Here is a 26,719-nt window from a genome sequence, read left to right as displayed (position 1 = left end):
AAGTGAGAAATACCATTGGAAGCCTCAATGAACTAAGTCACCCCCGCCCGGAGGGAACGAGCCTGAAGCCGGTACGGAAAGTGACTAGATCTGGTGGCAACATGTATGGCCAGAAGATGTCGAGGGAGCCTGAATACTTTTGAGGCCTACCATGGTGTGAACGTCAATCTCAGACTCTAGAGGGTCGGAAAATTGCGGAGAAGATGACCTTAGACGTCGATACTTGTCCGGGATATAGAGGAGATCTTTGGGAAGAAGCGATGTTAGTTGAGCTCTCAGCTACTGTAGACTCGCAATCTCGGCATGACGTCAAAGAGGAGCCAGTGTACTACCCTGAATCTCGAATCAATAGAAATTGATCAACTTGAGTTCATAGAAGCAACTGTCATCAATGTCAATGACAAAGGCACGACAGAATTCGTGATATTCACAAACACACTTGTAAATGGACAATCGCAGAGCGAGGCATACTTTCATGCCGAGAGTTTCTGGAAAAATCAAACAATTTGTTAACGGTACTATGTAATGTGTTACCCCTAGTTCTAACCCAGTAAACCTAGCTATCCTTATTATATTCCCAGCAGTGTGACTAACCCCCCACCTATACCTACTGGGTACTGATCTCTTTAACAGATGCGACATTAATCTCAGACACACCAGGTTTCTTCTCATCCTTCTCATCAACACTAGCCACCGACGAGACATCCGTGTCAGCTTTGCCACCTGCATCCAGCCCATCAACACTCCCGCTCGTACTCTCGTTGCTGGACGACGTCACGCTCGGGGTAGTCGGGGCAGGACGGCCACCGACGCGCTCAAGCAGCTCCGCCGGCAGCTTGTCGACCACGAGACGCACCAGGTCCGCGATCGACGCACCACCCAGGATCGTCATGACCGGCACATCTACGCCCAGCTCCTTGAGGAACCACGAGCGCATCTCGACGGCCACCAGGCTGTCGACGCCCATCTCCACGAGAGGCGTCGCGTCGTAGATGCTGTCGGCGTCAGGCAGGAACTTGAGCGCCTGTAGCTTGACCTTGAAGGTGGCCAGCAGGATGCTCTCGACCTGGCCCATGGTCTTGGCCGCCTCGAGCAGCTGTCGCACGGGCACGGCGTTGCCGTTGCCGCCGCCGCCGCTGCCGGAGAGCTGCTGTCCCATCTCTCGGATCAGCAAGCCGAGGCGCGGGTTGCTGGACCAGTAGGCTTGCTTGGCCTGCTCGGTGGTGATGGGTACGATGCTGGAAATGAGCTCCGAGCTGTCGCTGTAGGAACAGGGAGCAGAGGAAGGGGAAGGTGGGCGGCCGGCAATGATGGCCTCGGCAAACAGCTGGTGCAGGTCCGTCTCGCTCATGGGCACGGCACCGGACCTCGTCTGGAGTCTTGTCTGATGCTCCTTGGTCAATCGACCCGAGCTCTCACGCTCAATGTAGCCGACGCCGACGAGGCGGCCAATATCGATGGCGGCGCCCGGAAGACCTCTGTTGCGTCGACAGCGGACGAGGGACTTCATGAAGCAGTTGCCGGCGCTGTAGGCGGACTGTCCCGGGTTGCCGAGGGTGCCGGCGATAGAGCTGAAGCAAATGAAGAAGTCGAGCTCGCGCTCCGGCGAGGAGAAAAGCCGGTCGAGGTTCAGGGTGCCTTGGACCTTGGGTCGAAGCACAGTGATGAAGTCTTCAAAGGTCATGGTGATGAGGGATACATCGCGGAGAACCATGGCACCGTTGGCCACGCCGCTGATGGGGGGCATACTTGTTGTGATGGCATCGTAGGTCTGATTCACGGATTCCCAGTTGGTAACGTCACTACATTGATCATGTTAGCTGGAGAGAGAGGAAGAGAGAGATAAAGAGATAAACCCACCCGGAGAAATACGAAATCGTAGAACCCCTCTTCTTGTGCCACGCCACCCACCCTTCTTCCACCTTGGGTGTCCGGCTACTCAATGCAATATACCGCGCGCCATTCTCCACCATGAAGTCTGCCATGCTCCTTCCCACATCGCCCGAAAGCCCCGCGAGCCAGTACGTTCGATCGGACCGGAACAGATCTTTTCGCCACTCTAGTATAGGGGCCACCGACACAGCCACGGGGCGGTCCGACGACCAGTAGACGAGCGAGTTTGGCTTGGGGCGGGCAAGAGGGGACACAACCTGTGGGAGACCCAGGATATCGAGAGGCTCCCAGTCGTAGATGGAGCCTAGACGCCGCAAAGCGTTGGAGGAGACGGTCTTCAGGAGACGTTGGATGGATTCGGGGGCCGTGTTGTCAATATTGCTGTCAGTCACGGCAGGAGAACAGAGTAGCGGGGAGGCCTCGTCGGCCATGAGGCTCGAAAAGCTGATGCGGTCGCAGACGCGAGGCAGGGAGTGGGCGATCTGGGGCCCCAAGCCGTTGTCGCTATTGTCATCCCTGTGGCCCATGGAAGAAGCGTCGACATAAAGCGTCACATCAGGCGGCATGACCTGATCAATGTCGCGCTTGGAGCTGTGAGGGTGAAGATACACCCAGTCCGGCCGCTGTGCGTGGAGGTCGGGGTTTGACGTGACGAAGACGGCCTTGCGCCCCCTACGACCCAGCTCGCTGGTCAACAGGTTCGAGATGATGGGATCGGGCTCGTACGCGAGAACGGTGCCGATCGGCGGCAACATGACTAGCAACTGCTGTGCCAGGAGATCCGCAGTGACGAACATCATCAACTGCACGTCGAGACCTTCTACGTCCACTTCATCGTTGTTCTCGACCGCTACTGTCCACGATAGTGGCATCGTAAGTGTAGATGCGTTCTTGTCGGAGAAGCAGAGCCTCTTCTCACCAGTCTTCACGTCGGTGCCGTAACTGACGAAGACGAAGCCGGCCGGCGTCTTGACGGTTGACAGGAGCGAGCACGAGACGCGGACGGTGCAGATGTCATCAAATTTGCCGAGGCGGTCGACCTCGTGGAGCTCCTGCAGCGCGTACGACGTCTCAGTCCGGCGCACCTCGAGGACGGTATCATGGTCGTTCAAGTCGACCATCTTGGTTATCTGTCTCTTGGCCGAGTTGTAGCGAGCGTTTTGTTCGTCATGGGGACGCACGCGTGGTACACGCAGTCGTCCGCTCTCATCAAGCACCAGCTCCGGCTCAAAATTCCAGAGGACCTGGTCGCCAATCGCACCATCGTCCTCTACGCGTCCTTCATGTGCCGTTCCTCCGCGTCTGGCCGTGTCTCCCAGTGTGCGGAGGCGCAGTGACAACTCGGCCACCATGGAGGATAGCTTGTCAACTTCATCAATGTCACCACTTCGGTCGACCTTCTTGCCCAGATCCAGTGTCTGCAAGAGTGTGCCCGGCAGCTCGAAGAAAAGCGTCCGGAACAAGCCCACGGTGATGCCGGCGTACGGGTTGTTACCACCATCGCCCGTCAGCAGCCACAGCACCGTTTGGGCCGAGGAGAGAATGGCTTTGAGGCCGAGAAAGGCGGGCTCCGACGCATCCTCGAAGATGTTAGAACCCTCGAGCTCGACAAGACTGATGACGTGGACGTCTTCCTTTGGCAACTGGGAGACAATGCTGTCGTGATCCTCGAGCCGCGTTAGGTGGATGATTTGGGAGAAGTGAGCCTGGATCAAAGAGGAGAGCTGGTCGCAGAGATTGGATAAAAATGCGGATGATGAGGACGATTCCTTGCCTGATCCCAGCAGAACCAGTGTAGGACCAGTACGAGTAGCAGTAGCAACCTCGGAGCTCCCGTCAATGGCCGTGAGAGGGTTCTTCAAAATCTGAACCTGCTCGGTGGATGCCTGAGCGACGATGACGGCACCAGGAACGCCGACGGGATCCAGCATGGGCGAGTTCGTCTCAATGCCATCGAATCCAGTCTCCCGGAGGACGGCATCCCACTCCTCAAGCGTGATACTGGGCCCTCCGATTCGGCCATCCTTCTCACCTACCCACCAGCCCGGGAGGCCGCCCATGACGAGGCCATGTCTCAACACATCATTCCGGATGATCTCAACCATGACCAAGTATCCTCCCGGCCTCAGCAGCTGCCTCGCGTGCTCGACCGACGTCTTCAACGACTCGGTCGCGTGCAGCACGTTACTCGCGAACACGATGTCGTAGCTGTGCTTCTTGAACCCCTGCTTCGTCGGGTCCTGGCTGATGTCGAGCGTCTTGAACAGCATCTTATGGGCTTGCGCTGCGAACCTCTGCGCCGCATAGCCGAAGAAGGCACTTGAGATGTCCGTGTACGTGTACGATGCAAAGGCGCTGCCGATGCGTCCGAAGATCGCCTGCGTGGCGCCTCCGGTGCCGCCGCCGACCTCGAGCATGCGCATGTGCGGGTACTTATTGCACAGCTGTTCGGCAACGCCCGAGATGAGTCCGTTGAGCATTTCGAACCCGATGGCGTCTGTGTAGTACTTGTCCAGGCGGTTGTTCTGCGTCATGTGCTCCAGGATGCTCGACTCGCCGCTCAGGATGGTGGGCAGGGTTAGATTATCGCCCACGGCGCGCGTGAGGTTGAAGTCAGCGTCATCGCTCCCGTATGAGTCCATCAGCTCCACGACATCCTCTTTCGTGTCGGATATCCACTCGGCGGGAACGAATGGGTGCTGGCCGTCCTTGACACGGTTGTAGATGCGCTCGGCGTTGGAAAGGAGGGCCTGTCGGTAGGATGGCAGTTCGGTGCGCTTCTCGGCGTCAATGGTGAGGTGCAAGTTCTTGAGATAGAAGAAGGCGGCCCTTTCGGCGTCAAGGGCCTTTTGGGCCTCCCGTGGTGTGGCCTTTCGGTCACCGTAGATGAGCGTGGCATCGGGCTTGTCAAGGGTGAGGAAGGCTTCCTGGAATAGGAGGCGGTCATCGTCCTTGGTGGCGGCGGCGAAGGGGGAAAAGGTGATGCCCTCGACCTCGATGCATTGCTTTGTGATCTTCTTATCGCTGACACCTTCTTCAGATTCTTGGCATGGGTACGACAAGAACACGTTAACATCGCCCGTGACACAGTTGGGCCGCGGGTCGGTGATGGTGCAGTCGATGAGCACCTCGTCCGTCATCTCCTCACCGCACAACTCAGGAACCAAGGTGATGCGCCGTACCGCGGTGGGAGCCACGATGGACCACAGCCGACCGTCTCCAGGGGCACTGTAAGCGGCGTTGAGACCCTGCAGTGCGCTGTCGAGCATGCCGGGGTGGAACAGCAGCCGGGTCTCGCCCTTCTCGAAGACCGGGTTGCGAATGGTGGCCGTGGCGTAGTTTGTCTTGCGCTGAATGCTCGTGAGGCCGTGGAAGGCGCCGTCGTAGCCGAAGCCAAAGTCGTCGCGGAGGACTTGGTAAAACCTGTCGACGTCGATGGTGGAGAGGTGGCCTTGAGGTGCGTCTCGGGCTGCGAAGCGCGATGGCCCTGTTGTTGTCTCTGCCTCTGCTTCTTCTTCTTCTTTCCCTTGTTGTTCTTGGTCGGCTTCTTTTTGGTCGAGGCCGTTGGTGCTGCTGTTGGCTCCAAGCATGATCCGGACATGACCGGTGCAGTTCAACGCCATGGATGCCGTGCCCGTGGTAGAAAAGGCGTTGAACTCGGCCGTGATAACATTCTCGCTGCGCTTGATATGCGTCATGGACGTCACCAGCTCTGTCCCTGAATCGTTCAAAGCAATTGCCTTGGGAATCCGCAGGTCCAGGAGATCAATTGACTGTACCGAGGTTTCCGCTCCTCCAGTCATCCCCACCATTTGCATGGCGGCCTCCATGGCAATGGCAATATACGCAGTGGCCGGGAAGACGATTTGGCCCTGCAACGAGTGGCCGGCGAGCCACTTGAGCTCGTTGATCTTGAGCACGTTACGCCAACGCATCTCCTCGACGGTGCCCTCGGCCATGTCGAGCCCCAGAAGGTCGTGGGGACGGCCGGGATTCTTGCTGAAGAGCTTGGCGAGGCGGGATTCGGCCCAGAGCACGCGGTCGTGGTTCCAAGGGTAGGACGGGAGGTCGTGGAGTACTGATGACGAAGATTGTTGTTGGCATGCTTCCTGGAACCGTCCCAGGTTGACGCAGCCGGGGCCGAAGCGCGTCCAGAGATATCCCAGGGCTTGGGAAAAGGACTCGACGTCGTCCTGACCGCGCCTCAGGGTGCCCGAGTAAGGCAATTCCTTGCCGCATACTTGGAGAATGGACTCGGTGGCGGGCGCCTGGAGAGCTGGGTGTGGTCCAACTTCCAACACCCCCATAATAGCATTCGTATCAAACGTCGCCGCCGTCAGACACGACTCGATGGCCGTGTAAAAGAGTACAGGCTTGGTCATGTTGTCAACCCAATACTGCCCGCTCAGGCTCTGTCCCAGCTTCGTACTGCTGCTGACCTGTTGTCCGTCAAAGACACTCGAGAACCACAGTGCATTTCCTTCGGCCGGCTGCTGGACTTTCACTCCACACTCGGTCAGAGCCGCCAGGTAGGCATCTGCGCAAACCATCATGTGATGCGAGTGATACGCCGTATTCACCCTCAGTACCCTCGCAAACTTCTTCTCCTCGAGGAAAACCGACTCGGCTTGAATCACGGCCTCAGCGTCACCCGAAAGCGTGACACTGCTGGGAGCGTTATGGGCAGCCACCGAAAGCTTGCCGGCAAAATCGTCTAGCTGACACAGCTCCTCGGCATCTTCGAGGCTCGTGCCAACGGCCACCATCTTGCCTCTCAGCCCCACGGCGAGCTTCGTGGCGAAGAAGCCGCGATAGTAGGCTATACGAATTGCATCTGTGGCGGTCAGGAAGCCGGCGGCATACGCTGCGGCGATCTCGCCCGACGAGTGGCCCACCACAGCGCGGAACTTGACCCCGGCGGCGTGGAGGAGGTCGACGAGTACAATTTGCACGGCGGTACAGAGGGGCTGCGAAAAGGCGGCTTCGTTGACGCGGGATTGCCAGATATCACCGTTGCCGTCGTTCTCGTCGTTCTTCGGCGAGAGGGCGTGGAGCAAAGTCCAATCAGGCCTGTGGTCGGCAGGAAGGGCAGCGAGTGATGAGTCCAGTTGACGCAGTATCTCACGCGCCATGGGGACTGTGGCAATCAGGTTTGCGCCCATGGCGGGCCACTGCGCACCCTGGCCTGTGAAGACGCCTAGGAGGCCTGGTGCGTCTGACTCTGTGGTGCTTGAGGAGATGGCCTGCACGGCGTAGTCATCATCTGCCTCGAGAGCTGCTTTTATCTTCTGGAGGAGTTGGTCCGCCGAGACGGCAGGGATGGCGACACGTTGGGAGAGTGCTGACCGTTTGGTGCTGAGGGTGTACGCGAGTGCCGACATGTCGACCACTTCGTCATCGGCGGTGTGCTTCTCGAGGTAGCCCACGGCGCCTCGAAGTAGTGTTGAGAGCGAGGTTTTCGACGCCGCCGAGAAGATGAACGGAACGGGGACCGAAAAAGTCGACGAGTTTTGGTCTTTGCCACCTTTCCTGTCGTTGTTTCCAGTGAAGCTTTCCAGGATAACATGAGCGTTGGATCCGCCAAAGCCGAAACTGTTGACACTAGCTCTGCGCACGCCTCCTTCGAGCACTTCGGGCCACGGCTCACACGAGGTGGGAATGCGCAGGTGGTCGACAAAGGGTTCCAAGGCCGGGTTCAAGCGGTTGAAAAGAAGGTTCGGGGGCACTATGCCCTCACGGAGGGCCAGTGTTGTTTTGATGAGCCCGGCCACGCCCGCGGTTCCCTCGGTGTGGCCGACGACGGTCTTAATGGACCCGACCAGAATCTCTTCCAGATCCGGATCCGATTTGGAGGAGAACATGGCCGAGCAAATGGCCTCGGCCTCTTGTGGATCACCGACGGCGGTACCGGTGCCGTGCGCCTCGAAGAACTGACAGCGATCGGACCGCTTGGTCAAGTCCAGTCCGGCCTTGGCGTACGTCTGCCGGATCAAAGCCGCCTGGGCAGCTGAGCTCGGCATAGTAAGACCCTTGGTCCTCCCGTCGTGATTGACGCCAATCTCGCGGATGACGCTAAGGACCTCATCACCATCCTCCAAAGCTGAGCTCAAAGTCTTGAGCACGATAGCGGCGACGCCCTCGCCACGCGCATACCCATCGGCATCGGCGTCCCACATGCGACAGCGGCCGGTAGGCGAGAGCATGTTGAGCTTGCTGAGAGTGATGAAGGACAACGGGGACAGGACCAAGTTTGTCCCGCAGGCGACGGCGACGCGGCTGGAGCCGTTACGGAGAGCCTGCACGGCCTCATTCACGCCGACCATGCTCGATGAGCACGCCGTGTCGATAGTCATACACGGCCCGTGCCAGTCGAAGAAGTACGACACGCGACTCGATGCGTTGCTGGCGGCTGTGCCTGTCCCAGCATACGTGCGCACCATGTTCACATCCTGGCCCTGAAGGGCAAAGTACTCCTGTGACATGAGGCCCACGAAACACGCCGTGTCGCTGCCGGCGAGTCTGTCGGACGCCAGGCCAGCCGACTCGAGGGCCTCGTAGACGACCTCGAGCAACTGGCGCTGTTGGGGGTCGATGACCTCGCTCTCGGCGGGTGGGATGGCGAAGAATTTTGTGTCGAAGAGGCGCACATCCTCGCTGAGGAGGTATGCCTGCTTGGTAGCCGTGGTGCCATGATGCGTGGGGTTGGGGTGATAGAAGCGGTCGATGTTGAAGCGTGTAGGTGGTATGTCCTGCGCCACCTCATGGGGAGAAGATAGGAGGCCCCAGAGTTTCGACGGGCTGGTGGCGTCGCCAGCGAAGCGGCAGCCCATGCCGACGATGGCGATGGGCTCGTTGGCAATTTTGGACATGGTGGGATGGTGGGAAATGTTGAATAGAATGAGATGGGACGGAATGGGACGGAATGAGATGGGGTATAATGTGATGTGATGTTGTTCAAGACACAAGAGGCAAGGTTTAGGTTGTTAAATAGGTTGTTAGACACTTTACATATGTAAACAGGGAATATACCTAGGACTGTAGGCAGAGAAGAAGCGAGAATCGTAAAACAGACAGATGTATTCACACATACGACAAAACAAGAGAGATACCCATTCCGTTGTTGACACCAGACCTATTGCACCGCCGCGCGGCGAATATTCAAATTCACCGCATCCCGTTTGTATCATTATCCCGGTCCTGAGGCGCAGTTAACCGGAATCCTTCGCCAGCCATCGTAAGAACTTTGGAATAATTCAACGGCGGCTCATACAATGAGGATTCTGCACGGTGTTGCAAATGCGATATCGGTTGTCCTTGTACTTTGGAATTAACCTGGGCCTGCTCTAACCTGGGTGAGGGAAGCTATTAGATACAATGACTCAGTCCTAACCGTGCATCGTTGCCAATTACAGCATGTGAGTCCACCTTGACTAATTGTCAAAATCCTTACTTGACTCAGAGGTAAAATAATTACCCAGATAGCCGTAGTTCCCCTACCTGAGTTCAGATGTAATATTCAAGTTCTCTTCTCAAAACCGTAATTTCGGTGACTTGTGTTCGGATGGCATTGTGTGCACAAGAAAGAAGGTCGTATATCTATGAATATGCAATCTTCTTGACAACTACTACAAGTCACTGGAACTAATCCCAACTTAAGGCCGTCATAAGACTTTCCAAAACTACCTGGCTATTCTCATAAGGTTGCCTTGTCAATGTAATTTAATCTCAATGTGAACATTAGCATCAATAAAGGCAACAAATACCACGGCGCGAACAGCCACCCATCATCATTAACAACTTCTCAGTAACATGACTGGGCAGACTGAGTCTTCATTGGCTTACAGGCCTCAATCTCGCAAGCATTCCTTCGGCCGACTTGTTCGTCAACCCAAACTTGATGCCGCCAGCTGTGTCGGCATTGACCAGCTCAATCTCGAATCTCTGTACCACAGCCGCCACCAAACACGCCAGCTCGGCGCGCGCAAAAGCGTGACCTATGCACGATTTACTACCGGCGCCAAACGTCAGCATCGAGAAATTGCCCATGGTGCCAAGGTGCTGTGAGTTGTTATGGTTGTTGTCAGGAGATGACGAAAGCCATCTGTCCGGACGGAACTGGTGAGCGTCCGGGCCCCAGACTTGCTCGTCGTGGTTGATGGCCATGGCCGAGTACAACACGGGAGTGCCCTTGGGAATGGGCTGACCGACGAGGGACGTGTCCTTTTGCGTGACGCGGACGAGCAGCGGGATGAAGGGGTAGTGCCGGAGCACCTCGCTCAGCACGGCGTGGAGGTATGGCAGATCTTGCACGATGGTGCCCGGGTTCGATCTCGGGTTGCCGGCATCATCGCAAGAATCATTGGAGTTGAGGGCTTGTCTGATCTCAGAACGCAGGCGCTGTTGGATTTCGGGGTTTCGGCCCAGCTCGTACATGGTCCACTCAAAGGCCGTGGCAGTCGACTCGTGACCGGCTGTGAGGAACGTCATGACGTGGTCAACGAGCTGCTCGCCTTGGAACGAGCCGCTGGCCAGCGCGACCGTGATGATGTCCTTGCCATCCACCGAGCCAACAACATCCCCACTATCCCCTCCCTTCTTCGTCTCGAGCAGCGCCTTCTTACGCTCGTCAATGACGGTTCGGGCGACGCCACGGAGGTAGTTACTGGCCTCTACCACCTCAAGGTTCTTCTTAAAGGGTAGTTTGAGCAGCAGACGGAAGTCAATGTGGTGACTCAGCAGCTCGATCCAGTAGAAGGCGCGGGTGGGCTCCATGATCATCTTCTTGTAGCGCCTTCGCAGCTCGTTGTCGGGCTTATGCAGCGTGTCGAAATTGTACGACATTCCCGCCAGACCGATCCCGTCGAGCGTGGCTCTCGACCCGTACTCGCCCAGTGAAATAACGGCATCGGGGCCCCGTGCCGTCTGCTCGTCGTCGAAACACGCCGTCATCTCCTCGGCCTTGCTCCAGAAGAGCGGGACGAGGGCACGGATGTGCGCCGTCGTGAAGGCAGGCAGCAGGCTCTTGCGGTGGCGCTTCGTCTCCTCGTCGGAAATGAAGCCCAAGTTGCTGCCCGTGAAGCGCTTCATGGCCAGCTTGACGAGGCTCGAGTGGCCAAAGTCGTACGCCTTGACGCCCAGCATCTCGCGCAGCGCGTGCGGCTTGGTCACGAGGACCAGCTCGCGGCTGAAGGCGCCATAGTACCGGATCAAGCCATTGTTGGGAATCGACTTGACGACGTTGGGGAAGTCGGTCCAGGGGTTGTCGAGGAAGTAGATGTCCTTGTTTCCCGTGAGGTATTTTCTCTTTGGCGGAGTTGGAAGATGGCGCAGAGGCGTGAAGTAGGTCGGATACAGAACGATCCAGTATCCGACCCAGAGGGCCAAGAACAGTACCTCAAGGCCCAATAGACCGAGCACGGAGCTGACGCCATCGCTGCCGGTGATGAGCTGGTAGAGGAGCGTAATGCAAGTGCAAAGCACGGCCAGATACCACGCGTTTAAAGTGACCGACATGGTTCGTCAAGTTTTCAAGTTGATGGGGTTGCGTAATTGTTCCAAAGTTGCAATCGGGAGTGTAAAACCAAAGTTTGATTTTGTGGAAAAGAGAGATGAAAATTGGTTGAGCTGACTCGACCAAGACCCAGGGGAAAGACTTGGAACTATGATGGGTACCTGTTGACAGAAACTCTCGGTAGGTAATTCACGTCCGTTCCATTGTGTGTCGGGGGTTTAGTGACCGGTGATCGGGGCCGATGACCGGCGAATTCTGACGGCCGTATAAGCGCCTTGGCTGCTAAAAGGCATTCAGCCATGATTCCAGTAAGGATTATACTGACCGGTATCCAGATACCGCGGCATAATTCAAGTTTACTTGCTTATAAAGTAACTTGTATTGAATTAACTTGACGAAAGATGGCACCACCTGAAAGCATCGCAATGTTCACCATCTCGTGCTAAACTGAAAGTCTCAACTCCTTCGTCCTTCTCGGGTACTCTTCAGACTTCACTTTCATCTACGAATTTACGGACTAACACCCACTCTTCTTGATCTCTTCCATTTTCCAATCACATCAAAGCCACAATGACGATTATACCAACAGAACAGACCGCCCTCATTGGCTGGGAAGACGGCAACTTGGGACTTGGACACCACGTCAAAGTGCCGGAACTGGAAGATGATATGATCCTGGTCAAGAACATGGCCGTGGCACTAAACCCCATCGACGTAAAGATGGTGGGCAAACTCGCCACTCCTGGGGCTGTGGCCGGCATGGACTTCGCCGGCGAAGTGGTATCCATCGGCTCCAAGGTGCAGACAAGCGTTCCCATCCAGATTGGGGACCGCGTCTGCGGCGCCGTGCCGGGCATGCACGCTCTCACTCCGACCGTGGGCGCTTTTGCCCAGTATGTCGGCGTCTCCGACGTTGTCGCCATGAAGATACCGAACCACCTCTCGTTCGAGGCGGGTGCATCCCTGGGAAGCGGCATCGGCACCATCGGACAGGCACTCTTCCAGTCGCTGCAGGTTCCTGGTACTCCTGACAAGCCCTGCGAGAAGCCTGTTCAGGTTCTCGTGTATGGTGGAAGCACGGCGACGGGCACGCTGGCCATCCAACTGCTCAAACTGTCCGGTCTGGACCCCATCGCCACATGTTCGCCGCATAACTTCAACCTAGTCAAGTCGTACGGCGCTTCGGCGGTTTTCGACTATCACGCCCGTCCCGCATCCAACTCCTCGGACTCGGCGGATCATGCTGACACCCCCGAAGCCGCCATCAAACGTCACACCCGCGGCTCTCTCCGGTACGTGCTCGACTGCATCTCGGAGCCCGATACAATGCAGTTCTGTTACCGGTGTCTGGGTCGCGCGGGCGGCAGATACACGGCCCTGGAGCCCTTCCCTGCCTTCCTGGCCGAGTCGCGCAAGCACACCGTCGCGGCCGGCTGGGTCCTGGGCCCGACGCTGCTGGGCAAGCCGCTTGGCTGGCCCGAGCCGTTTGCGCGTGCCGGGGATCCCAAGGACCGCGAGTTTGCGCGCTGGTGGTTCGCCATTGCGCAGAGGCTCCTGGATGAGGGGACCCTGAGGATGCATCCGCTGAGGATTGTGAACGAGAGGGGAGGCGAGGGGTTTGCGGCCGTGGAGGAGGGCTTGGCGATATTGAGAAAAAAGCAGGTCTCTGGGCAGAAGCTCATATGCCGTATCAAGTAGTGATTTGCGGCACAGTATCATAGGGACTTGCTTCGTTTTTTTCTTCTTCTGTTTTTAGCTATGCATACCCAGATTGAATAAACGGACAATTAATCCCGTTCACTCGTCTCACCACACAGAATTCGCCGGTTGAAAAGCCTGCTTGAACGCCGAGTACCATATGCATATACACATGTTGGTAGTATGCACTGCTGGGGAAAACTTTGGTTACCCAACCACCTTATACACTTTTTACTAGTTTGGTTCAATCATTTATCCCTTATTTCCTCAACTTTGCGGTCCCATCCCCCGCCCAAGATGAAGTTCCTCGCCTTGACAACAACCGTCTTTGCCGCGGCCAAGTCTGTGTGGACCCGTGGGAGTCCATTTGCCGTACTGTCGGCTTTGTGGGCGACTAACCACGAGGGCAAGTATATCATCGAGTCCGAGGGTATCCGTTTGGCGTTCACCAATCACGGGGCGGCTGTGACCAACCTATGGATCAACAATACCCATGGAGAGGAAATTGATATTGTATTGGGTCTTGATAATGGTGACAACTACGCTAAGCTCACATCCAATCCATACCTGAACGGCGTTATAGGTACTGAACTACAATGCCGGATGGCTTCCCCTACTCCTTATGGTTTGAAAAAGAAAAGCAGAATCAAGTTGCTGATGAAAGCCCTCAGGACGGTACGCTGGCTACTTGAGCAACGCCAGCTATGAAGTAAACAATGTCCAGCGTAAGGTCTGGCCGAACGCACACAACCGCACCTCGACCTTTAACGGCGGCGACGAAGGGTGGGGACGACAGACGTGGGACGTTGCCGTACACATCAACAACAGCATCACCTTCCTGATGTTCGACCGCCAATGGAATGGCTTCCCGGGCGTCTTCGCCTCATGCCTCACCCACACCGTCACGCCTTACGAGTGGCGCATCGCCTTTGGAGTTACTCCCCTCCTCTTCGCCGGGCCCATCAACCTGAGCCAGCAGGTGTTTTTCAACCTCGACGGCTTCCGCTACCCTCCGAAATCTGTTTCCACGACGTCCAGGGAGCCAAACAGCAACACGTCTTCGACGCAAGCCCGGAGACCGCCGAGCCACCAGCTTCAGCTGCCCTCGTCGGGAATGCGGTTCGCAATGGACCCGCAGGGAATCCCCACGGGGGATCTTCTGAGCAACAGAAAAGGGGGAGAATTCGACTTTTGGTCGTCCGCAAAGACGATGCTGGGCGGATGGCGTGGGTTGAATGACGTTTTTGCCATTTCCCACACGCATCCAGAGCACAAGATGAACAACCCCGCCGCCATCCTCTCGTCGACACACTCCGGGATCAGCCTGTCGCTCTATACGGATCAGGACGCGTTGCGCGTGCATACATGGGGTGGGAGCAATGGTAAGCAAAACAGAATCCCCCCCCTCGGGATATCTTGCGTATCTATCACTGACTAAGGGATGGTGCCTCTAGAAGTGAAGAAACTGAAGCTCGGCCAAGGCGGGGGCGAGATACCTCAGCATGCCGCAATATCCCTCGAAATGCAGAATTGGCCGGATAGTGTTAATCATCCCGAGTGGCAAAATAGGAAAACGATTTGGGGCGCGGATGGACTCTATACTAGCTTTGCGACGTACAAGTTCTCTGTTCAGGGCAAAAGCTAGAGTTTGCTTTGCTAATGCCACAGTCAACGTCCAGGATCAAAACCTGAATCAAATAGAATCTATCAGATAATGCAAGAGAACAGGTGAATTACACTTTGATATATGATATGAAAGCACACGAAATATCACGATCTGACCCCATGGATCACTTAATTGACACCAGTCAAAAAGGGCAAGAAAGAGACAATTTTCAAGTAGTTCATGGAACCTTTGCCGGCTATTTACAAATGCCGAGGTTTGTCTATCTATTCGGGCCAATACAGAAAACAATTTTTGGCCCTGTCCATTTTGTTGTCAAGCATATCTTCACAGCGGTCTAGAGAGGTTGAGTGACGGTGTATCAATTTGTACATGTTCTACTTCCCATCATGACACCTGCCGCAACTCCCACGCAGATATAACCTCACGTGTAACCGCCGCAACGTCCTTGGCAGCAGACGGAACCTGGTGACCACCCGGAAAGATGACGGTTCGCGTCAAGGGCGCACTGAAATGCGTCTTCACCAGGCGTTTACCTCCATGCGCCCAGGGGTCAGACGCACCGTGTACTTGGACCAGCCGCACGTCGAGATTCCGACGAACTTTCTCCTTCTCCGAAGAGTCCGTCGATATGCCCCCAACCGAAAGGCTCGGGAAGACGGGGCTGATCAGAATGGCGATCTTGATACGCGGCCCGAACTCGCCATCCAAGCACAATCCTGTCGCCACCCGCGTGCCGTGACTAAACGCCATAATGCCCACGATGCCCTCCCCCGTCTCCTCCACCTCGGTCTCGATATGGCGCACGATGAGCGCCCTGACGCGCGCCCTCTCGACGTCCACGGCCTCGGCCGAAACGCCCGTCTCGACCTGCGCCTTATCGTAGTGCCAGCGACGGTACGGTTTCTGATTCGCGTAGGTGGGGACGACGCCGGGGCCGGGCTGCCACGACGTGAAGGGCGAGTCGATGAAGACAAAGCGGAACCGGTCGCTGAGGGACTTGACCAGGGCCCGGGACTGGTGGGAGAAGATGACGCCGTTGGTGCCTTGGCCGTGGAGGCAGAGGATCGCGGGGAGGCGGCTGGTTTTTGCGGCTGGTGTGCATAGTGATGGAGATGCCTTCGCGTCCGACATGGTTTTGCAATGAACAATTGGTTCGAAGGCTACCAACGTGCCAGTATTGGGAGAAAGTCTACCGCAAAAAGGCTTTTGGGCATTCACTTCTATGGCAGCAAGGGTTCTAAGAATTCATTCCTGCACCGTCCTGGGCATCGTTCCTCCTGCCGAGCTGCTTACCACACCGGTGAATTTCGATATCCAGAAGCTCATATCGAATCATCCGCCTCGCTGCATGCACGGCGTTTAAAAACACCCACCGGCTGGTGATGAAACCCGCCGGTTGAGGTGAGGATTCAGGATGTCTTGGCTAAATTGTTCTCAAATCCTTCTATACGACACACACACACACTTGCGGAACGGAAGCTACCCTTGTCAACAAAAACACTTCCCGGGATGCCTAAATAGGTCTAGAGGCTGATGGCGTTCCTTGAATTGTAGATCATTGATTTACATGTAAGGATCGGATGTGTCACACGAATCAACCCGACGGCACGGCACGAAACGAAGTAAATAAGCGGCGGAATATGAAAGGTTGCATGTCATCACCTAGGTGTGTGCACTTGGCACTTGAAGCTCTTGCAGACCCTGGTGCATTTACGATTTAGCTCGAAATTTTCTGTATCGGAAGTGCAATGGCATCGTATTGGAGAGATGCTGTGATTGTTGTTGTGCTATGTTTCGACGTTTAAGCTACGCTCGGATCATCACTAAGGCCATAAGTCGTGGAGGGTAATACCTATATGTCCAAACTAAATTAATGTATGCTCTTACTGCCCGTTGGATTGGGTTTTTCTAGTTAATCGCCTCGATGGGCCGGCAGCGGGGCTTGTCTCAATTTCGTCGAGTCTTGATATGATCGAAGCACTCCATTAAATGTTAGTATAATAGATTGCGAGCCAAAAGCTGCCTACAATCATCCATCTCTACAACTTGTCTATCGCCACATACGCCCTTCTTTCCCACTTAAAATCCAAATTTTATGTCGTCATGTAAGGCTTGTGTTATAACCGTTCCCCAGCCTCGTCGCCAGCAGTGGGTGTTGAGGCAGGCGACAGTACTCCCGCAGTGATGTGTGCTTCCACGGCATCGGCAATTTTACCACTTCCCGCAAGTGAGGCAAATGATCGGATCGACGTGTGAAGCTGTCGCATCATCAGCCGGACCATATGCTGGACCACATCCTCATTGAGCACTGGCTGGGACGCGAGGTTGAACCCACCCAGGTGAAGGGCCGGGTACCGGTTGCCGCCCCTTGGAGGTCCATTGGCCGGCCCGGAAGCTGGGAACATGTGCTGTAATGATGACTGACACTGTGGCGCCATGTGGATTTTGAGATTGCTGCCGCTGACGTTGCTCTGTTGCCGTGTTGTCGTATTTATGATAGGGTGGAGTAATTGTACGACGTAGCTGTAACATGTCATTATTTGTAGCGTTGTGATGCGGTTTGTTTGCCGTGCCGGTTGTTCATTATTGGAGTTGATCTGGATTTGAATCTGCACAATTTCGAGAAGGTGATTCGTAAGACCCAGGATCTCGTCCACAGCCGGAGAGGCCTCATGGCTGGATTCGAACAAGAGTTGTTGCAATTGACTCTGCATCCTTATAAGGGTGTCAGTTGTCCCATTAACGCCCTCCTTGACGCTATTTAAAGACACGGCATCATTTCTATTTTGAGGTGAAAGTCTAACAGGGTCTTCCTGTGCGGACGTGGCGGCAACGATATTGTCACCATACGGGGGACTGTTGGCCATAAAGACAGCTGCGTCCAACTGCCACTCGGTATCTTTGATGATGGGAACTAATCAGCCAATGATTCTTCACTTGAGAAACTGATGGGGGAAGGAAGACGGGGGTTCCGTTCATACCATGACACTGCGTGGCCTCCGTCTGGTTGACAGAAAGATCGACGTCCCAGAAATGCTGGTTGAAGTGGGCCGCTGCATGGCTAGAAGCCGACGACGACGAAGCGGAGTTGTCGAAATCAAACTGCAAGGTGCCGTCTGTCGGTGTTGTTTCCAATCGAACGTCTTCGAGCGGGACAAGCCGAGATGAGGTGGGTGTCCCGGGACTCCGGCTCCGGCTCGTGCGTTCACCTCCAGCCGACGTTGCATCTTGTTTCCGGGTCCTTGGACGACCGACCTGCGACTTTTTGCTATACACGCAATCTGCATCTAGCCTCTCGCACCTATCACAACGGCTCTCAATCCCGCCGGACCGGGTGCAGCGGTTTTTCATATCGTGACACCGGTCACAGGCGCTTCGGAGCTTGGCGTCATTCGCCATTGGAAGGCGCCTCATAATCGAGGGGGGAAAAAAAAGAAGCAAAAAGAAATTTACCACTTGGTGGGTATTCAGCCTCGTAAAATCGGAGACAAACATTCAATACTTAAAGTTAATAGCCCGTAATGATGCTGTGTGTTACGCGTGTGCGGCGTGGTTGACTTGGTACCGCCGTGCGGCACGGTTGACATCTTTTCAATATTGCTTGGTGTCTGCCTGCATCAGATATTGACAATCATCTCAGACCATTACAACATCAAAGTGGAGATCAATCATTCCAAAGGAAGGTAGGTCAAAATGGTCTCGGTCTGTTGGTTTATGTCTCATAAGAACTTTGGGTGTATGAGTCGCGCGGCTGCTGTATTGATGCGGACACAACGCAGCCCTGGAGGGTTTCTGGTTCGCTGCGTAGATTTCGTACAGACTTGGCGCTGCTGACGGTCTCCATTCCAGTATCCACCTTGGAATCCTATGTCGGCCGATCCCGTGTTTAGTGTCACCGAAGTCTTTATCAGGTACTACGTAAGCATCGAATTCATGGGGGTGGTGGCTAGGAGTGGGGATCGGACTCTTGTCCGAGGTGTAAGCAAGAAGACATTGCGGCGGGAGGGTTATTGCTATCGTACCATGGGATTCCTACGGTAGTCATACCATTCAGCCAAAGGTCCAAAAGAGACGTCTCAGTCTGGGTGGCAGTGTTGGGGGCTTTATGCAGGAGCGGGCGATATCTGACTGACTATCCGTAACAGTCTGACAGGTGCGCCTCAAAAGTCTAGGCTCGAAATGCCAAGCCAACCCCCTGCCACGATCATGGAGCTGAAAGTACATGTATTTTCCGTTTCGAGATCCCATTTAGCCTGTTGGATTGGCTCTTCTTTTGCCTCAAGTACCACAATAATTTTATGGGCCGCCTTCCTCTCGCTCGCAGTCTGCGGAAGCCAACAATCAATGACAAGAAACCCTGGTCGTGCAAGAAGAGCCAGCCCGAAAGATGTATTGGGAGTAAAACTCCCACTTCTCACGTATGCAAGAGTGGCTATACGTATGCACTTCAGAAAATTGTCGCCGGAGTCGGTAACCTCCACGGCGGTGGTTGAGTACAGTATCAGTCTTATCATCCCACACAACCCTTTTCCAGTTTTCGAGTGTTCAGTCACAGTGGGTGAGACACTACTGCAGGTACACTGCCCTCAATCTCTTCGGTAGGCCTGGCTCTCTCGTCGGCTTCGATTTTCGGAAGTCGGCCCGTTGAAGAATCTGCCATACGGTTGTCGGCGATATCAGTGCAGTTCCTTTCGCGGCTATTACGGTCTCGGCAACCCTTTCGTATACTGAATTAAGCTATTGTTTCTGCCTACCTTTTCAGCCAGCCACTGCGAGAGGCATTCCGATAGTATTCGGGAATGCGCAGTTGGGTCAGACCCCAGCTTTTTGTCACGACGAAAAACAAGTTCGAGTCTGTATACGTAGTGCTTGTGAGACCTCGTTAGTGGATTTTCCACTCCATTATGGCAGCTTCCTAAAGCGACAATAACTCAACTGATGGTAGGATCGGTGTTGGGCGCCACAACGGGCGAAAATGACAGGGGATGTGGCGTTTCTCGTGATACCCGGAGCAGGCGAACATGCCACACCACTACTCGATAGCTGACGGGATAGTACAACTGACTCTTGAGTCTACAAAACTATGGTGAAGCTATTTAGTGACTCATGAAAAGATTCATCTATGGGCATGTTTATTCGGGTTGAAGCCGGGTTGAAGCTACATGTAATTACATATGGTGCTTGTACTTGTTTGTATGCGCGCAAGTCGTTTTGCTTCCCTACTTTGGCTTTGTTTCTGTTGAGGCATATGTATCATTCCGTTGACTACAAAATTTTGCTTTCAACTCAAGACATATTGCTAGAATACAAACACAAACTCTTCATTCTCCAAATCCGTCAAGTTGTCGAACGCTCTTGCACCCACGTTCTCCTCAGCCTGCTCCTCCCCGGCGGCAGCCATCTCATGCCCATTATCCCCAGCTGCCTGCGCAGCCTGCTCCTGCTTGGCCTTCTCAGCCTCGGCCGCGGAGAACAAACTCGTGTCGATGATGACGGCGCTCTTACCCATAGCCACGCGGCGCTTGCTGTGCGAACGGTTGAGGAAGGCGAGGTACAGGCTGACGAGGACGACAAGAACGACAATGACGCAGTAGAGAACGAGGTTTGACGTCAGGCCACGGGTGTATCTGGGTGCTTCGGCAGGCTTGTAGAGTAATGGACCGACAACGTTGCCGACTGATTGGCCAATGAAGAGGACCGCGGATGTGCACTTTCGCTTGGTATCGCCGGCTGTGTTGGCGGCGGACCAGGAGTAGATAAGGGGTGCTGGACATGTGTTAGTCAAACGGCATCAAGTTGAGTGAGTGCGGGTTGGAAAGGCTTACTGATTCCTGGGTAGACAGAGATGAGATAGTATCCCACTAGTCGTGCGGCTTGCTGGCCGCTGGTGGGAAGGACCATCAACATAACGCAGCCAGCAATGGGTGGGATGCAGAGCCCGGCAATGACTGGGCCCTTCTTATGGATCTTAGTAGCGATCCAAGAGCCGCCGACAGTGGCGACGAGCTGGACGAAACCAAAGGGGATGTTGAAAAGGATGGTCTGGAAGGAGTCGAAGCCAAAGGACTTGATAATCAGCGGGCCGAACGTGGAGATTCCACCAGACGGGATTCTACCAGATATTAGTCTACGTGATATCTTATACAGAGGGCGAAGACACTCACGAGATGGAAAAGACGAGGGAAAACCAGCACCACGTCTTGATGTCCAACATGCTCTCCTTGAAATGATCCCAGCGCCACTCGCGGGACATGACACCCTGTTGGTTCATGCGAAGACGCTCAATGGCGATAAGCTTATCATGGTCGTTGAGGAACTTGGCTTCGACGGGGGAATCGGGCATGTAGAGGAACATGATGACGGAGAAGACCACAGTGATGATACCGAAGAAGATGAAGATGATCTATCCATACTAATCAGAACTTTGAGTGTATAACTGGACATGTACCATTCAAGTTCAATGCTTACCTGGTACTCCTTGAGGGGAGAAGAGATGTGTCCGAGGCCATAGGTAATGAGACTACCAAACTAGGGGGTGTTAGAAAAGCCTAGAAGGGGATGAAGATCGACATCACTTACCATGTTGGTGAAGCCGTTCATGGCGTACCAGTAACTTATCCTCAGCGTCTGCTCACGTCGTCGCCACCACATCTGCGTAATTCCCACGAACGCCGGCGCAACACTAGACTCGAACGCCCCAAGAAAGAGCCTCGCAGCCAAGAGCCCACCAAAGTTGTGCGCCGCCGCCATGCAAGACAGAGTGATACCCCAGAAGGCAACCATGCAACTGGTAAACTTGCCAACGGGCAACTTAACCAGCAGCCACGCGAGTGGGAACTGCATCACCAGCTGAGCGAGGTAGACGACGGATCCGAGCCACGAGTACTGGTCCCCGACGAGCCCCGTATCCTCAATGAGGCCAAAGACGGAGGCGTAGGCGAGGGTGGACTTGTCGATGCCCTGGAGAAAGTAGACGAAGAGCATCAGGGGGAGGATGACGAGGTCGATCTTGCGCAAGACGCGGGCGTTGTCTGCGGGCGTGACGACGACGCGGTCCTCTGGCGAGGCGCCTGATTTGCCCAAGAGCTCTGCGGCGGCATCGCGGCGGTGAATTGTGGTTTCCTGGTGGGCGGGTGCGTGTTCGACTTGGTCTACCGGGGCCTTGTTCTGGTCTTCGTTGGTTGCCATGTTAATAAGACTTCTGTCGCAAAGTATCTCTGGCTGTTAAGTGATGGAATGATTCCCCTTCAGGCACGAAGGCAAGGTACAACGAGAACGCAGAAGGTCGATGGAACATGAGAATGATACGGACAGAATTGGAAAGAGAACCCGGTGATTATAGATATGAGCGGCATTTGTCCCAAAACATGTCGGCTGATGTACTGGCTGCGAGTCGGTCGCCGAGAAGGGGGTTTGACAAGGGTACTAGTAGTTAGTGCGATTTTCTTCAGGCATCAGGACACGGCCTTGGTAATAATGGCAGGGGAACTCAGCCAAGGTGGCTAGCATGCCGTCTTAGAGCCGCCAAAGGCTTGTTTTCGCAGGCAACGCTGTGATTTAATTCCCCTATTGGCCTTTTTCTTTTTCGTATTGCACAAGAGTTTGATACGACGACCCAAGACTCTGCTAGGTCGACTTCACATTGTGACTGTTGACATGATGGGCTCAAGGTTGACGTCGTACATCGTGTCCTTTAACTCGGAAATTTCAGCTCGCGGAATTTCGCCGTCGGACTACGGCACAATGGTACAAACACTAGACCCCCACGCGTTCCGCGCATCTCTTCAGATGGGGGCGGTCAACGAGTGACGTGTCATAAAGATGATATGGAGACTTTGCGAGAGCGAGTAGCGGGGAGAAACCCGAGGATTGAAGCATCACGAGTGGCTGGAAGGGGTGGTTGTCTAGTCTCCGTGTGGAGGTTACTAGCTCAACTCCACACATGGAGACGGAATCATGCTCCGCGCGGGGGAAGTTGGGGATTTGTTGGGGGGAACATTGGAGAGTACGGGCATATTGGCGTAACGAACTGCCCCAGATTGTGCCCCAGAGTCTCCAGATTATGAGTTGAATCGCGTGAATAATGCGGAGGAAGAGAGGGGGGGACAACGCGGAGTTACTGAACGAGAAAGAGGAGGTCAGAACACCTAGAGGAGACTAAGACAATCAGACGAGAACTGGGACCGATAACGCGGCAACTGATTCGGAGGTTGGCCGACACTGCCGCCCATTGGCCGCAAGAAGTCCGTCTCTCAACTCTTCTCTGGCTTGTTGCCGTCCCCCGCAGCGGCTCGGCGGTTGTATTTCCTCTTTTGGGGCGGCATTGTTGTCGGCTTCTAACTGCTTTTGGGTCGGCTCATGACACAACGCACCGCAGTGATAATCCACTACGAGTCAGAATACTACAACTCCATTGGTCTCATGCCTTGAGATGACAGGAGTAATCCAGCTTTTCCCCGTCCGTATCCTTGGTCCCGTCTGGGGGATGTGGATTTCGGGGTGGCCTCGGGGAACACTATTCTCAATTCTCCAATGACATGCTTGTGCTACACGCAACTCGGGACACCATTCGTACGAGGTCAGTGGGTTCAATGTTGTAGCCGTTGACTCGGATGCCGAGTCCGAGTCTTTCTCACGATGCAATTCGCGTTGCCAGGCGTAGACAAAGCTGTCAGATATCTTTCATTTAGCCAGAAAGTGAGGGATACTGCGACATCGGAAAGCCTCAGACTTTAAGAATACGTTCGCCTGCACTACCATCCCAGAGCTTAGAGTCCCTCCCCTCATTTTCTACGCAAGCAACATCACAGGTCCGCCCTCATTTCCCCTCATTCTACTAAGAAGGGTACCTAGAACCCAACTCAGGCCAACAATTTAACTCATAAAGTTTGGGAACGTCAAGCCGGCAACAACAAGAATATTCAAGATGCTTCTCCAAAACGAAAAGATTCCCACCGGCTATGCGCCTCAAGAAATCAAGGGCGCTGCTGCTGCATCCTCCATACAACTCAAGTCCTCAGAAGGCCATCCTGAGGACTTCACTTTCACATTCGAGATCGTGAGGTCAAATGTCTTCCGCACAACCGTCACCTCCGAGACGCGCCCTATCCCTCCCTTCCCCAGCGCACATAAGCCAAGCGCAGACCTGGCACCGAAAGACATCCAGGTCAAGACATCAGAGAAGTCACAATCATTTACAACTGCAGATGTCAAGGCCATCGTCGAATGGTCAAACACTCCCATAGTCTCCCTCTACGTGGGCCAAGATGACTCCGGAAAGCCCATTCACGCCGATCTGCCCTTCCGCTCCTACGCCGCGGATGGCCCCGGCATTGCCCACTACTCTTCTTACAAGAAGCACACGCTCCACGTGGGACTCGGAGAGAAGGCGGCGCCCATGGACCTCGCGGGCCGCGGCTTCATCATATCCGCAAGTGACACATTCGGATACGACGCCTACCGCACGGATCCGCTGTACAAGCATATCCCGCTCCTCATCAACGTCACGCCCGAGGGCGCCGTCGGTATCTTCTCCACGGCTCACTCCCGCTCGACGTGGTCCATCGGATCCGAGCTCGACGGCATGTGGGGTGCCTACAAGGTGCATCGCCAATCTCACGGCGGTCTCGAGGAGTACATCATCGTCGGCAAGACTGTCGCCGAAGTTGTACACTCGTACGCTGAGCTCGTTGGCTTCCCCTTACGTGTACCGCGCTACATGATGGGTTACATTGGCGGTGGCATGAAGTACAGTGCCATGGACACCCCGCGAGCCCACGACGCCATCATGGGATGGATCAAGAACTGCGAGAAGCACGATATCCCATTCTCTGCGTTCCAGATGAGCTCCGGGTACACCGTCGCTGAGCAGGAGCCCAAGACTCGTAACGTCTTTACGTGGAACTATCACCGTTTTCCTGACCCGCGAGCTTTTACTCGCGCGGCGCACTCACACGGCCTCCGCCTGTTGGCCAATGTTAAGCCATACGTGCTTGCCACGCATCCCGCGTACAAGAAGTTGTCTGAAGACGGCGCCTTCTTCAAGGACCCTGCCACTGGAAAGACTGCAGTGACAAGACTTTGGAGTGCTGGTGGAGGCGAGAGCGGAGAGGGCAGTCACCTCGACTTCACCAGTAACGCTGGCTACCAGTGGTGGTATGATGGTGTGGTTGGACTGAAGAAGGTTGGCATTGATGTCATGTGGAACGATAACAACGAGTACACTGTACCCGACGACGAGTGGCAGTGCGCCCTTGAGAAGACGGACATAATCCCGATTCCCGAGGGGCTCAGCCGCAAGGATGTTGGTATTTGGGGCCGCGCTATTCACACCGAGCTTATGGGCAAGGCTTCTCATGATGCCACAATCGAGGGCAAGCCTGAAGAGCGACCTTTCGTTCTCACGCGTAGTGCCACAGCTGGAACCATGAAGTACTGCGGTGCTTCGTGGAGTGGCGACAACGTGACCGCCTGGGAGTCCATGAGAGGCGGAAACTCTTTGGCCCTCAACGCCAGCTTCTCCCTCCTCCACGTAAGTATTTTCGAACCACGTTCACCCAAAACCCAGACTAACAGCTCTCAGTGCTACGGCCACGATATCGGTGGCTTCGAAGGCCCCCAACCTACTCCAGAGCATCTTGTTCGCTGGATCCAGCTCGGTGTCCACTCCCCGCGCTTCGCCATCAACTGCTTCAAGACCAGCGAGGCAGATAATCTCATCGGCGGCGTCATCGAGCCCTGGATGTACCCTACCGCGACGCCCATCATCCGCGCCACTATCAAGCGCCGCTACGAGCTCGTCCCCTACACGTACTCCCAGAACCTCCGCGCCCACCACACCGCCATCCCGCCGCAGCGCTGGACCGGTTGGGACTACGAGGCTGATCCGGAGGTCTGGACCAAGGCGATCAAGGACGGCGACACGCAGTTCTGGTTCGGCGATGCCTTCATCATCGGCGGCGTGTACGAGCCCGGTGTCGATACCGCGAAGGTGTACCTCCCGAAGAAGGGCGATGGCAGCGATTTTGGCTTCCTCAACACGAATGCACCATATGAGCACTTTGAGGCGGGCAAGTGGCACACCGTGCTCTCGCCTTGGTACAACTCTATCCCTGTCATCGCAAAGATCGGGTCGGCCGTCCCTGTTGGCAAGCCGCTCGACACGACCTCGGTAAAGGAGACGGATCCGGAGTTCCCGAACCAAGCCAAGGACGACTGGCGCGGCGTGGAGATCTTCCCTCCACCTTCGCTGCGCGGAGCTGCTGCCCAGGGCTATGAGACGGAGTTGGGCGGCGACGATGTGAAGGGTGTGGTTTTCGAGAGTAGTTGGTACGAGGATGATGGTATCAGCCGCGAGGTGCCTGCTGAGTTCAAGTTCACTATCCGATATGAGATTATCGATGAGCGCATCTCGGTCGAGGTCAAGGCTGTTGTTACCGAAGGCTCCAAGGAGAAGTGGAGTCCTCTGTGGCTCGAGAAGGGCGTTGATGTGTTGTTGCCCGTGGGAGAAGAAAGGACTGTGGTTGTGAATGGAACCGAGGCTGAAGAGAAGTCTCTAGATGCTCGGGGCAGAAGAGTATGGAATGTTCCTGTTACATTGTAATTACCATTGACTTCGCTCGTATCGCAAGGATGGATTAGTCTAGAATCATTTATGACGTTTATTTAGTTGATGCTAGTCTCCAGGATAATTCACCGGTACCATCACGGAATCCAAAACCGGGCTTTAATTTTGTTCAATGCGTTGTCAAGGTGTTTGTTTCACGTGGAGAATTGAATATTTTAATGAGCGTAGTAGTTTTATTGGGGAATGTGTAATGTGGTATCAATGTTCTGTGAGGCGGTGCATCTAACCGAGCCTAGAATCATCCTTCCCAAGTAACTATCAAGTCCTTTAATTAGGTACTTAACCAGCTCTATGCGTGATCCACCCAATTCATCTCTCAATGATTAGCGCTTGCAGAATTACAACGCCAGGAGACCCCTCCCGT

At 55.0% G+C, this 26,719-nt stretch overlaps 7 protein-coding genes across 7 annotated transcripts; 3 read left to right on the top strand and 4 right to left on the bottom strand.

Moving 5' to 3' along the window:
- Positions 1-607: 607 nt before the first annotated feature.
- On the bottom strand, positions 608-8,762 carry N0V96_011107 (uncharacterized protein; the record flags this gene model as incomplete). Its single annotated transcript, XM_053197210.2, has 2 exons — positions 608-1,802; positions 1,861-8,762. 2 exons carry the CDS (start codon positions 8,760-8,762, stop codon positions 608-610), a joined length of 8,097 nt encoding a protein of 2,698 aa, XP_053045301.2.
- A 961-nt stretch (positions 8,763-9,723) lies between these two features.
- Positions 9,724-11,406, bottom strand: N0V96_011106 (uncharacterized protein; the record flags this gene model as incomplete). Its single annotated transcript, XM_053197209.2, has 1 exon — positions 9,724-11,406. One exon carries the CDS (start codon positions 11,404-11,406, stop codon positions 9,724-9,726), a length of 1,683 nt encoding a protein of 560 aa, XP_053045300.2.
- Positions 11,407-11,974: 568 nt separating this feature from the next.
- FSL5 (Trans-enoyl reductase fsl5) lies at positions 11,975-13,102 on the top strand (the record flags this gene model as incomplete). The annotated part of the gene is made up of 1 exon (XM_053197208.2): positions 11,975-13,102. One exon carries the CDS (start codon positions 11,975-11,977, stop codon positions 13,100-13,102), a length of 1,128 nt encoding a protein of 375 aa, XP_053045299.2.
- A 297-nt stretch (positions 13,103-13,399) lies between these two features.
- N0V96_011104 (uncharacterized protein) lies at positions 13,400-14,747 on the top strand (the record flags this gene model as incomplete). The annotated part of the gene is made up of 3 exons (XM_065759159.1): positions 13,400-13,685; positions 13,774-14,484; positions 14,557-14,747. The coding sequence occupies 3 exons, from the start codon at positions 13,400-13,402 to the stop codon at positions 14,745-14,747; spliced, it is 1,188 nt and encodes a 395-aa protein (XP_065612257.1).
- Positions 14,748-15,113: 366 nt separating this feature from the next.
- Positions 15,114-15,860, bottom strand: N0V96_011103 (uncharacterized protein; the record flags this gene model as incomplete). The annotated part of the gene is made up of 1 exon (XM_053197206.2): positions 15,114-15,860. One exon carries the CDS (start codon positions 15,858-15,860, stop codon positions 15,114-15,116), a length of 747 nt encoding a protein of 248 aa, XP_053045297.2.
- Positions 15,861-20,028: 4,168 nt separating this feature from the next.
- N0V96_011102 (uncharacterized protein) lies at positions 20,029-21,917 on the bottom strand (the record flags this gene model as incomplete). The annotated part of the gene is made up of 5 exons (XM_053197205.1): positions 20,029-20,495; positions 20,555-20,841; positions 20,894-21,132; positions 21,198-21,257; positions 21,309-21,917. The coding sequence occupies 5 exons, from the start codon at positions 21,915-21,917 to the stop codon at positions 20,029-20,031; spliced, it is 1,662 nt and encodes a 553-aa protein (XP_053045296.1).
- A 1,738-nt stretch (positions 21,918-23,655) lies between these two features.
- Positions 23,656-26,331, top strand: N0V96_011101 (uncharacterized protein; the record flags this gene model as incomplete). Its single annotated transcript, XM_053197204.2, has 2 exons — positions 23,656-25,260; positions 25,312-26,331. 2 exons carry the CDS (start codon positions 23,656-23,658, stop codon positions 26,329-26,331), a joined length of 2,625 nt encoding a protein of 874 aa, XP_053045295.2.
- Positions 26,332-26,719: the final 388 nt, after the last annotated feature.

Source organism: Colletotrichum fioriniae, assembly GCF_027942845.1.
Source record: "Colletotrichum fioriniae strain IMI 355084 chromosome Unknown scaffold_16, whole genome shotgun sequence".
NCBI lineage: Eukaryota > Fungi > Ascomycota > Sordariomycetes > Glomerellales > Glomerellaceae > Colletotrichum > Colletotrichum fioriniae.
The sequence above is the reverse complement of the archived record's forward strand: the minus strand, read 5'-3'. Positions and strand labels throughout refer to the sequence as shown.